Here is a 16,109-nt window from a genome sequence, read left to right on the forward strand (position 1 = left end):
AGGACCAGGTCTCCCTCCAAGGCCCCCCCACGAGGGGCCACCTGGAATGGGAGCCACCTGCCCCCAACCTCCTGGACACATTCTCGGGGGACGGTTACCAAGTGCAAACCTCAAACCACCCTTGGCGCGCACACTGGCAGGCCCGTACCTTGAGTGTGAACTCGTGTGTGGGCCTCCCGATCCTGTCCTCGGCCTCCACGCTGTACTCCCGCGCCAAAGGCACCGTCGGCTGGTACAGGCGCCAGTGTTTCTCTCCCTCCAGCTGCAGGATGAACACCTACAGGGAGCACAGGACTCCAAGAGTGTCAGAGAGCCTCCTCACTGGGTGCTGGCCCTCTCAGGGCTTAAACGAATCACAATTTTGATATGAAAAAATAAAAATAAAGGATCACAGATACACCTCACTCCACACTTAAAAGCTGCCACCACTGGCATTCACTTTTTAAAAACAGGTGACCGTAAACTCTGACACTGGAAGGCTGCTCATTCTTTTCACTTCTCTAAAAGCCTCACTGAGTTCTTTCTATCCCACTATTCATTCCTCTAAATCTTCCATCAGACAGTGGAAAGCCCATGTTCTGAGGGAAAAGCCAAGCTTCAGATATTACTGAGTGTCCAAACCCCTGAAGATGATCCCTGGCACACAGGAAAATGTCAAGTTTTTATTCTTCATTCAGCCAAAGATATTTTAAAGTCCTGTTAGAAATATTAAAGAAAAAAAAAAACTTTTGGAAAATGTATTGATATCAAATTGCTCTCAAGAGGAAAAAAAGAGGTTTTTATTTCCTACTATCTCTGTGTTCACAGAATGTATCAGTACAAAAATAAAGCTACGACATACCTAAGCCCAACAGTTAACTTTTTTTGGCAGCCACATGAGAGTGAAATCAACATTCGTCAAGGCGCCAGTGCTTAAGCGAAACCATGACCTTCATTTAAGCTGCCCCAAGATTTTCACAAATGGAAAAAAGCATATATTTTTGGCAGCTACAGAAAAAGGACAAAATAAAAGCAGATGTATGGAATACTTGTGACCTCACCTTATTAAACTGTGAAATTAAAGAAAAAAAATCCAATCATATTTCTCTGTAGAAAATTCAATCAATACATGTTTTGGAGGAATATGCAGCTCTTTATATTAGTAAATAAACAATCTCTCCCCTTTCCAAAGGAGCAGGAAACCAGTTCAGTGGGGTTAATTTTGGTCCAACATCCTGGTGAGGGAGGTCAAGCTCTCCAAAGCCCGCACAGGAAGAGTGGGCCCGGACCTGACCGACAGCTCAACCCTGACAAGCCCACCTTCCTGGGCTGGCGGCCACTCCCTCCTCCCGCGGCCAGGCAGATCCCTCCTCTCACCTCGACATCATCGTAGTGGGGCGGCAGGCCCTGGGCTCCGGCCGGGGTGATGTACACGTTGGAGCCAACCAAGGAGCCGAAGTAGCACTCCAGCTTCTCCTGGACCCTCCAGAGCTCATCCTTAAGAGAAAACAGTGGAGAAAGGAGGAGAGAGAAATACATCAGAAGTAAGGAAACTGTTCTTATTCGGTGCAGCAAGTCTTTATTGCACAGCTATTATGCTCTGTGCTAAGTCACTTCAGTCATGTCCGACTCTTCGTGACCCTATGGACAAGCCCGCCAGGCTCCTCTGTCCAAGGGGTTTTCCAGGCAAGAATACTGGAGTGGGTTGCCATGCCCTCCTCCAGAGGATCTTCCTCACCCAGGTATCAAACCCTTCCCTCTTATGTCTCCTGCACCGGCAGGTGGGTTCTTTACCACTAGCACCACCTGGAAGCCCAAATGCTGGGAATTCAGCAGTGACTGAACCGGCACCTCTACTCTCAGGGACCTTCTGTCCCGAGCATGGACAGGAGGAGGTGACAGGGAGCCACGAAGGATTTCAAGCCAGACAATGACACGACCCATTCACACTTACAAAAGGTCAGTCCGGCTACGATGTGGAGGAGACTGGACTGTGGGAAAGCAAGAGACAGCAGCGGGGAAGCGACAGACGAAGAAGTGCAGGCGGGGACGATCAGAGTGGGGGAGAGGGCGAGGGAGAAGAGCAAAAGTCAGGATGTGCTTGGCAGGTGGCCCTGCCAGCACGCCTTGACGGCAGGGGCCTGGGAGTGGGGAGGATAAGCGAGAAATACTCTCGGGGTTTTGACTAAGGCAGTTAGTTAGCTCCCAGCACCATTCAAGTGGGAAAGATCTGCTAATGAATTAGTTTTGGGGGGAAAAAAGAAAAGCTGTACGTTAGATGTGTTATGTATGAGCTGCTAAGACCCCCCTATGCCGGCTGGCTAAGTCTGAAGTTCAGGCAAGATGAAGGGTGAGGGTCTCGGAACTGCCTGATGAAAGGGTCCTTAGAGCAAAGAGAGCAGAAATAACAAACTGGGAAGAAGGTACAGGCAGGGAGCAGGGGACAGGGGTCAAGGAACACTCCCCTCTCTCATTCACTAACTAGCTCTTCAGGACCTACATCAGGCTGAGGGACCTAGAGAGGAGCCAGGTACTCTAGCGAGAGAAGGAAACCTGATTATCCCAAGGCAGGTGAGGGGAAGAGAGGCAGAATTGGGCCACGTGGGTATCGGCACTTTCTGTGCGCCAGGCTTCACCTACTTTAGTTACACAGCCTTCCCGGCAACCCTCTCACAGGGTGGGTACCATCACCCTGCGGGTGCCCATCCACACCGACGAGGAAGGAGGCCTGTCAGTGATGGATCCAGGATTCACATTCATGCAGCCCCATAACCACGACTCTACTGTAAAGAAAAATCACCTACAAAGAACACCGCAGAAGCCCAACTTTTAAGCGTCCATACATGCAGTGCCTGGCACCCAGAAGATACTGAAAGGATTTGCTGAGTAAACAATGACAATGGCTCAGAAGTCAATCTCACCTGCTGGAAAGAAAAAAAAAAAAAAAAACCCTACAGAATTAAAAATACCAAGTGGGAAAGAATTGAGTCAGCATTAAACAAGCTTTGGGAGACATTTCCATATGAGCCATTGAGCTACTCTACATACAGAGCTCAAGGTTTCTATTTAACACAAGAAGAATAATTCAATGAACAGCTCCAAAGAGTTTGCAGATCTCCCAAGCAATCTAACGTACACCTGGGAGCAGCAGCAGGATGTGTAATTACATGGGTACAGTGTCTGTCTCTCTCTCTCGCGCGCGCGCTGGCGGCCTGAGGACCATATGGGTGACCTTATGGCTTCCAACTGAAGTTTCTGGGTCTTTAAGTAAGAAGCACATGTCTCCTTCTTCTTAAAGGTTACAGAAAACCCTATCATTTGTACAAGTTTTTCATTTCACTTTTAGATTCTCAATCTGCCAAGTGTGGCCCACTAGAAAGAGATCTGGAGTCAAACCGTCTGAGTTCAGGTTGTAGTTACAAGCTAGACTTCAACTTCTTCATCCGTGAAAGGAGGACTCCCACTCTAAGACTGTGAGAAACAGCATAAACTATCTCTATTTCAAATGCACAACAGAGTACAAGTGTCACAGCTTCACAGCACTGACTTAGGCACAAACAAGGCTCCTGAAACCTGTCTCCTTTGACTCCTGTCCCCCAGCTGTGTCTGGAGCTGCCAAGGAAGACCCCAGAACAATGGAAAAGCGAAGGGGGCGGAGGTGGGCGGGGAGGCCCTCTCCTCTGCACTGACCTTCCTGCAGAATCAGCTGAATACAATGGTCAAGACCAGAGGCCCACACTGACACCTAAGAACGGTGAAAACAAGCATGCCAAAAGCCCAACTACACTTCAGGAGGGTCTTCAGACACACGGTTCAGAAAGTATTTTAATTCTGAAGTTAGAAGTCCCTCCTTAGTAGCTATGTAAGTCACAAATGTGAACTCATTTCTTTCATGTGAAGTGGAGACCACAGTGATCGCCTCAGTTATTTCAAATGTGTGTTGGAAGATTCAAAAGTGAACACGTGTATTTGGTTAACTCATCTGGACTCCTGATACACAGATTACCCGAAGCGGGTGGGGAACAGCCTACCACTCTCCAGTTACCGCCTCACTCATTTCCAGATGAACTAGACCAATAAGCTGTGCCCATTCTGCGACGGACCAAGAAAGTGCTGACTCCGAGTCCTTCAACCTGGACAATGAGGAACTGCCTCTAGACTTCTCGATCCTGGTATCAGTATGCCCATTAGTAAATACACACAACGCTAGATCTGCTCACAATATAACACTCAGAACCCACCTTCCCGTGTAGAGAGTGAACTCCAGCAGCTTATAGGCTTCTCAAGCTCTGGTGGTGGACGGTCAGAGGGAAAAGAAAACCACAAACAGGGCTTCCCTGGTGGCTTGGTGGTGAAGAATCTCCCTGCCAATGCAGGAGACGTGGGTTCCATCCCTGGTCCAAGAAGGTTCCATGTGCTGCAGAGCAGCTAAGCTTGTGCACCACAGCTACCGAGCCTAGGCTCTGGGGCCTGGAACCACAACTACTGAGCCTATGTGCCCTAGAACCCACGTTCTGCAACAAGAGAAGCCACCGTAATGAGAAGCCCTGCACTCAACAAAGAGAAGCTGCCGCTCACTGCAACTAGAGAAAAGCCTGCAGAGCCACAAAGAACCAGCAGAGCCAAAAATAAATAATTAAAAGAACAAAAACAACCCCACAAACAACCAGGATGAGTTGAAACTGGGAAAGCTCATCCTTCCTGCTTTAATAAACATGACTTAAAGAGCTGAGTCAACAGGGCAAAGGAAACAGTCCTGGCCACTTGAAACTGGGGAAGAGAAGTGTGCAGCACTCAAGCAGAAATGACAGCCACAGAAGACACCACACACATGCCAAACAATAATTTTCTGCTGGTCTGTGAACAAATCACATGTAATCAGCATCACTGATCTTTTCTATTCATAGTTCTTCAGTGTCTAAACACTACTTTTTTTAAGTGCTACTTCTAGCCAAGCAGAGAGTCAAGGACTAGCTCAGAGGGAAGTACTACGATGTACAGATTTTCTGAATGCAAATCATGACTTGGTCTGCAAGTGATTTATCAATTCCTTTCAGGGAGGATGCCCAAAAGGCTGGCATCCCAGGGACAGTTCAGTGGCTCATGATTGCCCAAGATGAACTATCTGGAATGAGGACCTGTACTAAAAAGTCTAACAGTAGTTGTACTTTATCCAGAGTACAAATAGTACAAAATCCTACAGGCAAGGGAAAGGCATTCACAGATGAGGGAGGCCTCATGGATCTAAGAAGGCAGCTCAAGATCTGGAATGACGAGCATTACTAGAGCTCTGACGACAGAGTCCTAGGAGGCACCACGAAGCCAGAAGCCATCCTCAGTGGGGAGCCCGACACACTGCTCTCCTCCTCCTCAAAGCTGGCACTCTGACTCAGCCAAGGGTCACAGAGGGGGGTTTCTGGCCAGGGATAAGACTCTTTTTCTAAAACTCAGAAACAGCCTTCAGTTGTTGGACAGCTGTCCTGTAAACATTTCAAACATCTAAGAGATGCTTTCAAATTATGGTGCTGGAGAAGACTGTTGAGAGTCCCTTGGACTGCAAGGAGATCAACCCAGTCAATGCTAAAGTAAATCAACCCTGAATATTCATTGGAAGTGTTAGGTAGGTTGAACAGGGAAAAGGAGCCCAAAATGGTGGTGGCTACAAGACAAGGAAGGGAAAAGCTCGCAAAAATGAAACAAAAGAAGGTCTGAGGACCGGAGTGAGGACCTCAGGTAAAACAAACAACACTCCTGGCTGGCCCAATTTACACGGGACAGGCCCAGGGAGAGAGAAACATATAAATAGAAGAGCCAGAGCCAGCTCTCTCTCTCTCTCGCACGCTGGGGCACTCTTCTCCTCCTGTCTTTAGATCGACGTGCCCTCACGCCTCGAAGGTGGACTTTCCTGCTATCTTCTAAATAAAATAGAGCTGTAACACTGGGCTGTAACACTGAGCTGTAACACTGATTTGTCTAAGAGCTATCACACGGTCCGTTCGAGACCTGAGAGCTATAACACGGTCTATCCAAGCCCTGAGAGCTGTGACACGCCGAGGGGGCTTTAACGTCCGGCACTCCAAATCTTTGTTGTGACGAGACAAAGAATCGAGGAACATACACTCGCGTGACAGAAGGACTGATGCTGAAGCTGAAGCTCCAATACTTTGGGCCACCTGATGTGAAGAGCTGACTCAACAGAAAAGATCCTGATGCTGGGAAAGACTGAAGGCCGGAGGAGAGGGGGCAACAGAGGATGAGATGATTGGGTGGCATCACCGACTCAACAGACATGAGTCTGAGCAAACCCAGGAGACAGTGAAGGACCGGGAAGCCTGGACTGCTGTAGTCCACAGGGTCGCAAAGAGTCAGACACGACTTAGCGACTGAACAACAACTAAGAGAGCAGGTTAGCTCATCCTAAATCTATGTTTTATAAACGCAGAAACTGGGCACAGAAGCAGCAGATTATTTCTCAAATGTCCATCAATGATGTAGAATAAATAAAAGATTAGTCAGTCGTGAAATCCAAGCTACCTTCCACCTACGACTGCCCCCCACCACCCCAGCAGTTCCAGGACCTACTCTCAAAGCCAGCCTGGTGGGGCTGTCAACAAGGGTGAAGTCTCTTCCATAAATGTGCCTCTAGTACATGGTCTGGTCACTGCTTGGAAGCCTCTGCTAAGGAGATGTGGGCAGCAGAGGGAGGCAACTTCAAGAATAAAATGATCACCTTGATGCTATCATGCCTTACGTTACAGTGAAGAAACAATCCAGAGAGAAATGTCCACCATGGATCAAAACAAAAACCGGCCCACAGAAGTACTCCTGGAGAGGTAACGTCACTTTAACAAACTTTATAAACCTGCAATGTAATTTACTTTCTGCAGCTCAATGACACCGAACCATGTCCACCGTGAGCTGTTGCAGATTCTAACAGTTCAACCAAAAGGGAACATTAAAAAAAAAAATCACTGAAGTTGGAATGCATTTGAAGACCAAACAGGTGTTGGCCCTTCTGAAACTGGCAGGAGACTAATCATCACCAAAATGGATTTATCCCTGAGCTGATCCATAGCCAAATGTTAGTACTTTAATAGACACGAGGATTCTGCCCCTGGGAGAGCCTGTTACCTTAAATCTCTGAGGTTGGTGAAACTGAATTGTGGCCCTTTTCTGATCAAAATCTTGTCTCAACTGAAGAAAGTGCACTCTGCCATCTTTATTAAAAACCTTCTTCTTCCCTTGGACATAGCGGCAGACGTTCACGTCTCTCCCGTAGTATATTCCCCAGCTGCACAGACTCTCCAGATCAGAGAGCCTGAACAGGGACTGGTAGTACGTGGCCAACGCAGGGTCGTCTCTCTGGATGAGGAGGGGTTTCTGCTCCCAGAATTCCTTGAAAAACGTCTCTGTCTGGATGGGCGAGATGAAACTTTCAAAGAGGCCACTGGGGCTGTCGAAGTTCAAAGGGGAAGGTCCACAGGCGGCCTCCACCTTCACCTGTTTAGGAACAGGCCCTTCCTCCTTCCCATCCCCTGCAGGTCTTGCTTTCTTTGGCATCGCTGTCTTCAAGACAAGGCAGTGAGGAAACGCAAACCTGCCAGAAGAACAAGACCCATGCATTTAGGTTTCCCGGGGCCAGTGTCAGAGGGTCACGTGCACGCGCCCTGCACGGCTGCTAGGCCCTTCGTGCACGTTCTTCCTAAGTCAAGGCCATTTCCTCCAGGATTAACACACAACCTGAAGCCAACACGTTTCTTCCAGGGTACGATCCCACCTCAGACACCACGCAGAGCACATAGTCATAGAAAGCGAAGCCTGTTTCCTTGTACACAAGCACTTAGTCATGGAATTCACTACTTATTAGAGGTATAATTATCCCACGTTAAATGACTCAACCATCTCAGCAGTTTCTAGTCACGGTTTTAGCCTGTGGCCATTGACACAGCAAAGTCAAAATCTTAAAATCTGGCTTTAATCAGCACCAGGTCCCAAATCTAATTAGATGCAACTGAGTAATAAACACTTGACTCAATCCAGAGCCGCCCACAGCCAGGTGCTCCTTGCCACAGCCCTACCCCGGCTGCTATCCTGGGGGCCACCTGGGCCAGTGGTGCCACCTGGTGGCTGGAGCAGGACACTGCCCGCTCCGGAGTCTTCCTCAAGCACCTGGACTGCCTGACTTCAAACCTCAGCTTATTCCTGAAAACTGCCACTTTATCAGAGACATCCCATTAAAAAATAAAACAAAAAATTAGACACTGAAAGTGAAGGGTAAGACAGTCATATCCCAAGGCTTTTAAAGAGCTATAACTTTTTAACTAAAATAAGGCATACTAAAATGGCAACATCATTAACGTCTAAGGCAGCCCTCCACCCTCTAGCTTTCAGGTGTGCACACGTCCCCTGGGAGCACAGGTCTCAGGTGGGACTGAGATTCTGCATCTTTAGCAAGCCCACAGGTAATGACGCTGCTGCTGGGTCACAGACCACACTTAAGTAGCAAGAGCATCGACCTTCCTGGTATTGCCAAAGGTCTCAGAACTGCGAGACCAAGCCACAATTGTCTCATTCACATGCAGGGGCCCTTCATCAATTATAGGAGTTCCCGAAACAGCAAAATCCTATTTTAAAGTACATTTATTTCTAGGGGAGGGGGTTCACTGCTTTTACCAGATTCTTAAAGAAGCCCCCATCCCCAAAAAAGATTAAGAAGCTTTGTGCTTGTTAAAAAAAAAAAAAAGTTTTTCCCAAAGACTGGTAATTTATTTATAAATGTTATGCCTTCCTGTGTTGTTGGACTATCAAGAATTTTCTGCTCTTCTGTCATGATAACTAAGCCATATTTCAGCTGCATTGTGGACTGAGAAGAATGAATGGTCTGGTCTGGGAAGTACTTACCCGAACAACATGTTACACATTGCAACAATAATCTACAAATTTATAGTTGATAAATTCAGAATAAATCTAGAAAATAAACTTAGAATTAATCCCTTTGTCTAGTGTATGAGCCCATTAGTCACTTAGTGGCCGTAATGCTGAGCAGATCGACTGTTTCAGTGTCAAGCTTGAGCTCATATGACCCTCATTTTACTTGATAATGGCCCCAAAGTGCACCAGTAATGATGCTGGCAATTCAGATATTCTCTTACCGTGTCTAATTCATATATTAAAGCTTATTATAGCTATCTGTGAATAGGGGAAATGCACAGTTCATACAGACTTCATTGCCATCCATGGTTTCGGGCATCTTTTGGGGACCTTAAAACATTATCAGCCATGGATAAGGAGGCACTACTATGTAAAACTCACTAGTGGCCTCATTCTAGCTTCTAAATTTCGTGCCCACAAACAGTTCCTTCAAAAGACCAGGTGGTTTTGATAGGAAACACAGGACCAAGTGCTTACAATACAACTTGATACTAAAAGCTTGCATGGAAGAGTAATGGGTTACAGGTTAAGGTTTTTCCTGGGGGCGGGGGACTTCAGATATGTCATTGATAAGATACATTTGCTGAAAATCTTTCCTATTCCTTTTAAGTTAAACAGACCAGTTTGCTTTCTCAATTGAAAAATCAAAGCTTTGATAAGACCAAGTACTGCTACTACTTGGAGCCCAGAAGTGAGGTAGAAATACAAGGACAAATGAAAGCAGACTCAGTAAAAAGCACTACTTGTGCAAAAGAGTTACCTACTATCCCTTGAGGACTTCCCTGGTGGCTCAGTGGTAAAGAATACGCCTGCAGTGTGGGAGACCCAGGTCCAATCCCTGGGTTGGGAAGATTCCTGGAGGAGGAAATGGCAACACACTACAGTATTCTTGCTTGGAAAATTCCATGGACAGAGGAGCCTGGCGGGCTGCAGTCCATGGGGTTCCAAAGAGTCGGACATGACTGAGCATGCACGTGTGCGCTATCCCTTGAAAGTCAGTATGTGCAGATGTCTGGGCTGGGAACTTAGATTTCAGAAGTGCTCCTAACACCACGAAAAGAGGGGCTCATTGTGACAACGCTCTTTGGACAAACAATGTGATTATATGTGGTTATATGCCAGGCAGAGGCATCTACGTGATGAGCCCCCAGTGAAAGCCCTGGACACTGAACATCGGATGAGCTTCCCTGGTTGGCAGCACTTCACATGTGCTGTCATAGCCAGCTGCTGCAGCAGTGAAATGCTTGGTCTCCATCCGCTGTAAAAAATTAGCTGTGAGTCCTAGCAAGCCACTGGCCCAGGGGATGGTTCAGGGACCCCTGACATACTGCTCACATTTAACTATTAAAAACTGCTAGGCTGCCTCAGAAGGTCTGCGTCATTAAAGGTACTCAATAAGGAAAAAGCAATTTCATATTCAGCCACACATTTCTTATCCCTCACAACTGGTCACTTTAAAATTTATTTAAGGAATGCAAGCAGCAGGAAGATGTAAACAAAAGGTATGTTTTTTTTTTAAGCACAATATACGAACACAGTATAAGCATATTCACTAGACAGTGAATATGAAAGTGTGAAACAAAGTGTGCAGAATACTTCAGCCAAAAAATAAGATCACTTGAAGCATTTTTCCCATCCACAATCAGTAACAAAACAAATCCCAACAGTGCATAACAAATGCTTTTGTTAGAATATGAGTTTTGCTACTTTTACTGCCAAAACTTACATCATTTATTGTTTCTCTGTGTTCATACTGAAATGATTTGAGGCTCAGTTCATTGGAACCTAGCTTAGAGGTTACTAGGCAAACTTACTATTTCTGATTCTCACATCACCTATATTGTAAGACAACCATTCTTTTTAACAGCTTGTGGGAGGTCGAGAGGAGAACAGATGACATACTCCACCACATTAAACACACAAAAATAGTAAGCTCTACCACAATTTCAGAAACAAAAAGTTAAAAAAAAGCTGTGTGTCTTGAAAGAAATATAGGAACAAGAGAACACTTTGGGAAAATACAGCGAACACAAGTCTGCCTCTAAACCTCACAGACCACCCAATCAGAATTTAAGAGTAAATATTTTTATAAAGCTACAAGAGGAAAAAAAAAAAAAAAAAAGCCAGCATTTAAAAAGCATCTGTTTCCAATCTGAGTTGACTGTAGCATTAAAGAAGCTGCCCACGTGGCGCTAGTGGTAAAGAACCCACCTGCCAATGCAAGAAACCTGCAAGAGATGCAGGTTCGATCCCTGGGTTGTGAAGATCCCTCGCAGGGGGTAATGGCAACCTACTCCAGTATGCTTGCCTGGAGAATCCCATGGACAGAGGAGCCTGGTGGGCTACACTCCATGGGGACGCAAAGGGTTGGACACAACTGAAGCGACTTAGCAGCAGCATAGCATTAAAGTGTAAAAATATTAAATCAAAAGAAAAGATTCAAGGTTCCTATTTTACTAACTGCCCACAGATGAAACACAGCCACTAAACAATTTGAAGGATTAAACTCCACAAGAAAATCAATATTGATACCCATTCTACAGCCAGCAAACACAAAATCTTTATATTTTTAAGTGCCCTAACGTTCTTTTCTATGGTAGTAGTCACTGACCAGAAGTCTTAAGGCAGGACACCTATCTGCACATTCCCAGAGCTACTACAGAGCAGGGCACATAGGAGGGTCCTCAAACACTTTTAGTGCATTTCTTTTTCACCTTTTGGATACAATTTTGGAGGGGAAAAAAATCTCAAAAGCCTTACATAAAACAGAGTTGGGGGAAAACAGATGGTTTGTTCAGTGGGGTTATTCTTATGATGGCAACTCTTTTCAGACCTGAAAGGCACCTTAGCCATCACCAACCAGATGGAGGTGTGTCTTTTAATCTCCAGAGCTGTGTTTTACAGACTGTAGTCAAATCACCAGGAAAGCTTGTTAGTATGCAAATTTCTGGGCCCCTTATCAAGCCTATTTAGCATTTCTGGGAGCCAAGGCCAGAAAGCTGCAGTAACTCAGTCAAAAGTTTGTTTTTTTTTTTAAGTTATCCGCAGGAATTTTAGATCCACTAACATAGAAGACGACCTAGGCAAACTCAAGCTCAGTTAATAACACTCAAATAAGCTGACAGAAATGATACATCAACACCTGTAACAAGGTTGCCTGCTGCTGCTGCATGGCTTCAGTCCTGTCCAACTCTGTGCCACCCCACAGACGGCAGCCCACCAGGCTCCTCCGTCCCTGAATTCTCCAGGCAAGAACACTGGAGTGGGTTGCCATTGCCTTCTCCAATGCAGGAAAGTGAAAAGTGAAAGTGAAGTTGCTCAGTCGTGTCTGACTCTTAGCGACCCCATGGACTGCAGCCCACCAGGCTCCTCCGTCCATGGGATTTTCCAGGCAAGAGTACTGGAGTGGGGTGCCATTGCCTTCTCCAACAAGGTTGCCTAGGCTGACCTAAAAGATTTCTCTGGGGGAATGTTTACCAAAACAGGGAAAAGCAGTTCTCCTATTGACCTAAAGCAGTGATTGGCACTTATCTTTTCAGTTCCACCTTAGAAATAGTGGATTGAACCTCATTAATATATTTTAGTAATCATGACTTGTTACAATGGATGGGGGCTGAGGACCAAAACTATCCAAGCGATGGTGGAAGAAGCTTGATAAATCAGGTTTTTCCGCTTAAAGATAAGCCCAGTGAAATCAAAGACTTGGCGCCGAATTTACAGCTGATTTTTGGAGTAGTCAGGCTTCCTTCCCACATGGCGCAGCGGTAAAAATTGTGCCTGCTAATCCAGAATATCCAGGTTCCATTCCTGGGTTGGGAAGATCCCCTGGAGAAGGGAATGGCTACCCACTCCATCTTGCCTGGAGACTCCATGGGCAGATGCAGAGGAGCCTGGCGGATACAGCCCATGGAGTCGGAAAGAGTCGGACATGACTGACCACTCACGCAGGCACGCACTGGAGACGGCGAAAGCAAGCCAACACTTCCTGCAAACACATGTACCACCAACCTGATCTCATTAACCTGATAGATGACCCAACAGCAGTTGGGGAGCCATTCTAGAAATATCCAGTGACGAAAGAATGACTGGGAGGGTAAACTGTCATTTTTAAGTCCGGGTGGGGCGAGAAAAAGGCAGCTGTCTCTGCCCTAACTTCAGGTTTCCCTGCGGAAAAGCCCGGGGCTCTGAGGCCCGCCTGGGAGCACAGCCCACGTGGTGGCCCCGCTCCCAGACCGCCGGCCACGAGGGCGAGAGCGGGCATCACACTCGCTGCGAAACCTGCGAACTTTCGTGTGCTCGTCCAGTCTGAAGCCCACCGGCCGAGCACGTGGCTTCTCTCAGTGCCTAGGCCACTCCAGACCCTAACCCCAGGTCTGAGCGGCGCCAAACCGGCGTGCGCACCATCCGCGTGCCGGGCCCAGCGACCACCAGCGCTCTCTGGCCCGCGCCGGGGTGCACCGAAGCTCCCAGCCCGAGTCCTGTGGTTCCCCCCACCCCGATCTTGCTCCACCCACACTCGCGCTTCGGCGTCGGGAGAATGAGCACCACCCCCAGACAGAGGCCGGGACGGACGCACTCACCGGATTCAAGCCAGTTGCGCGCGGCCTCCAGCGTAATGGTCGGCGACGCGAGCCGGGGGCGGGGCGGGGCGGCGCGGCCTGGCGCGCGCATGCTCGGGGCGGCCCCTCCTGCTCTGAGCCGGCCTCCCGGCTGCAACCGGTGGAGGGAGGGACCACTCCTAGCGTCTAGGTGCGGAGGGGTGTTCGGAGTTCATGCCCGTAGATTTCTTTTTTTGCTATCAAATGAAATAAGTGAAGGCTTTTCTTGAATTGGTGAGGGATGAGGCTCAGGATTTGGGGGGACGTGATCTAGTACAATCCTGTTTCTTTAATGAATGGAGAAACTGAGGCCGGGAAGGGGGAAGTGAGCTGCCCAAGTTTAAGGAGCGAGATAGTAGTGCGGGTTCTCCATCGCTTTCTTTGGGGCGCTCTGCTACGCTGTGTTGCTTTGTACTAAGTCAACTGTAATTTGTATCATGTTGCTCCCGGAGAGAGAATAATAATTTTAAAAGGATACTGGAAATTCTTGAGACTGGCTGTAAAAGCAAAGAACAAAAAGGAATTATTTTAGTAACACTCTCCTTTTGACTCATTGGGACTTTTGGACGAAGAGGCCTGGAACCAGTGGGCAGAGGGTCAACTAACTGCTCACCTTTGCTCTGGCCTGTGCAATTTTTGCTCTCAAGACAGCCAGAGGGGACACAAAGGAAGTCCTTATTTCATTCTGTTAAGATGATTGAGGCCAGAAGCTGTTTCTGATGGTCAAATGACAAGCAAATGGGAACAAAGTATACCCTTATGCTTGTCAAAACTAACAATAACGAATATTTCCAAAAGTGAATGCATAAACTGTGATGAAATAACTTGTATAGGAGTATACCTAATGAAATTTTTACTTGAAATTTTAATGAAAGCCCTGAAACAGGAGACATCTACCATTGTTGAGCACATACCATTTCCCACACACTTTTAAAAGCTGTGTACTCAAACTTACTAATCCATACAAAAATCTACGAGAATGCTACAGTTATCTCATTTTGCATGGGAGGAAAAGGAGGTACCAGGAGACTATGTTATTAGCCAAAGGCAGGCTTTCTTACCGTGGGCACTACTGACATTCGGGGCCAATAATTCTTTATTGTATGGAGATGACCTGCATTGTAGCAGCATCCCGGCCTCTACCCCTTAGATGCCAGTGCTACCCACATCAAGTTGTGACAGCCGAAAAAGTCTCTAGACCCTACATAATTTCTCTGTGGCAAACCACTGCTTTAATAGTAGCCCCCACCCAGCATTTAACTTCATACGGTAGTGCAGTTACATGCCACACTTCTCAAGAGAAGGTGCTTGATACTGCCCTGTAGGACTCACTGAAAAGGCCTGAAGAGGTTCCATGAACAGCACCCACAGTCAGAGTATATAAGAGAAGACTGGAAACTAAAGGGCAGATTGTACATCTGTGTAGCAGAGATTGCCGTAGCATTTCCCTTCCTCGCAGAGTTGGACACAACTGAAGCGACTTAGCAGCAGCAGCAGCAGCAGCCCAAAACAACTGGCAGGGACTCCTGAGCCAACAGAGAGACCTGGGGCATCCGCAGGTCATCCTGAGCAGCTGGCTGTTTGCTGAGCTGTGGGCTGTGCTGGTTTGCTCCAGGGCTGCTATCAGAGGAGATCCCAGTGTGTTTACAAAGGTCTTGGATCCCTGAGTCGTGGCTTGGAGTTGAGGGAATGGCTTGTGAACAGAAACCCAGGTGGCTGCTTCTTGCCTGGAGGATCCTGAAGGAGGGGGCGACACTCTGAGGCCCAAGTGCACCTCTAGCACGCTTTGTCAAGGACCATTGAGCATCCTCTGGGCGGAGTGGGTGCTGTGCAAAGTACCTGAGTTTGGTACTTTTGGATGGTACCCTGTCAAAGAGAGTGACATAGCAGGTGATGAAGGCCAAGCATTAAGAGGCAGAGGGGTCCACTGGTATGGACCAGAAAGGAGGTATGGGGCACAGGAAGTCAGTCAGTGATCTCACAGTTAATTTCAATGCACCTCAATGTGTAGACTGCCAAAAGAACCTTTGTCTGCATCACTTGAAAACATCAACATTTGAACACCTGTTATCAGGCCAGCTATATAATTGGGGCAAATGAAAGCATGGAGCTTCTTCTTCCAAAGAGAGGGGTGAAGTAAACTGAAAGTGTTAGTCACTCAGTCGTGTCTGACTCTTTGTGACCCCATGCACTATAGTCTGTCAGGCTTCTCTGTCCATGGAATCATCCAGGCAAGAATACTGGGGTGGGTTGCCATTCCCTTCTCCAGGGAATCTTCCTGACTCAGGGATCGAACTCGAGTCTCCTGCATTGCAGGCAGAGCCTTTACTGTCTGAGCCACCAGGTAGTCCAAGGTAGGGGTAAAGTGTCATTAAAGATACTGAGAATTAAAACCGTTCCTTTCTTTTGCCTCCTTTCTCTCTACTACAATGGTGCTGTTTTCAATTTGCAATATTTAATGTCATGTTCTTGGGAGCATAGGAATACTTGAAAGGTGAGTGCAGACTCGCAGGAGGGCCCTTCGGTGCTTCTTGGAGCCACGTATGCACAGGAGCACCCGCCTCACAGGCTGTCGTGTTCTCCCACCTGTTAAACATTGGT

At 47.2% G+C, this 16,109-nt stretch overlaps 1 protein-coding gene across 5 annotated transcripts in view; it reads right to left on the reverse strand.

Annotated features, from left to right (window-relative positions):
* The window catches only part of RIOX2 (ribosomal oxygenase 2), a 32,354-nt gene extending 18,810 nt beyond the window's left edge, over positions 1 to 13,544 (reverse strand). For 2 of the 5 annotated variants that reach the window (XM_060404177.1, XM_060404175.1), the window contains exons 1-4: positions 9,671 to 10,971; positions 7,111 to 7,576; positions 1,357 to 1,476; positions 149 to 277 (exon numbers count right to left, since the gene is read on the reverse strand). In XM_060404177.1, the coding sequence (XP_060260160.1) occupies positions 149 to 277; positions 1,357 to 1,476; positions 7,111 to 7,576; positions 9,671 to 9,870 (915 nt within the window). In that variant the 5' untranslated portion in view covers positions 9,871 to 10,971. Of the gene's footprint in view, positions 1 to 148; positions 278 to 1,356; positions 1,477 to 7,110; positions 7,577 to 9,670; positions 10,972 to 12,918; positions 13,097 to 13,424 lie in introns of those variants that run through there. The other 3 variants (XM_012188318.4, XM_042230537.2, XM_042230545.2) reach the window with 3 other exon arrangements.
* Between the last annotated feature and the right edge of the window lie 2,565 nt (positions 13,545 to 16,109).

This window comes from Ovis aries, chromosome 1 (assembly GCF_016772045.2).
Source record: "Ovis aries strain OAR_USU_Benz2616 breed Rambouillet chromosome 1, ARS-UI_Ramb_v3.0, whole genome shotgun sequence".
NCBI classification, from domain to species: Eukaryota; Metazoa; Chordata; class Mammalia; order Artiodactyla; family Bovidae; genus Ovis; species Ovis aries.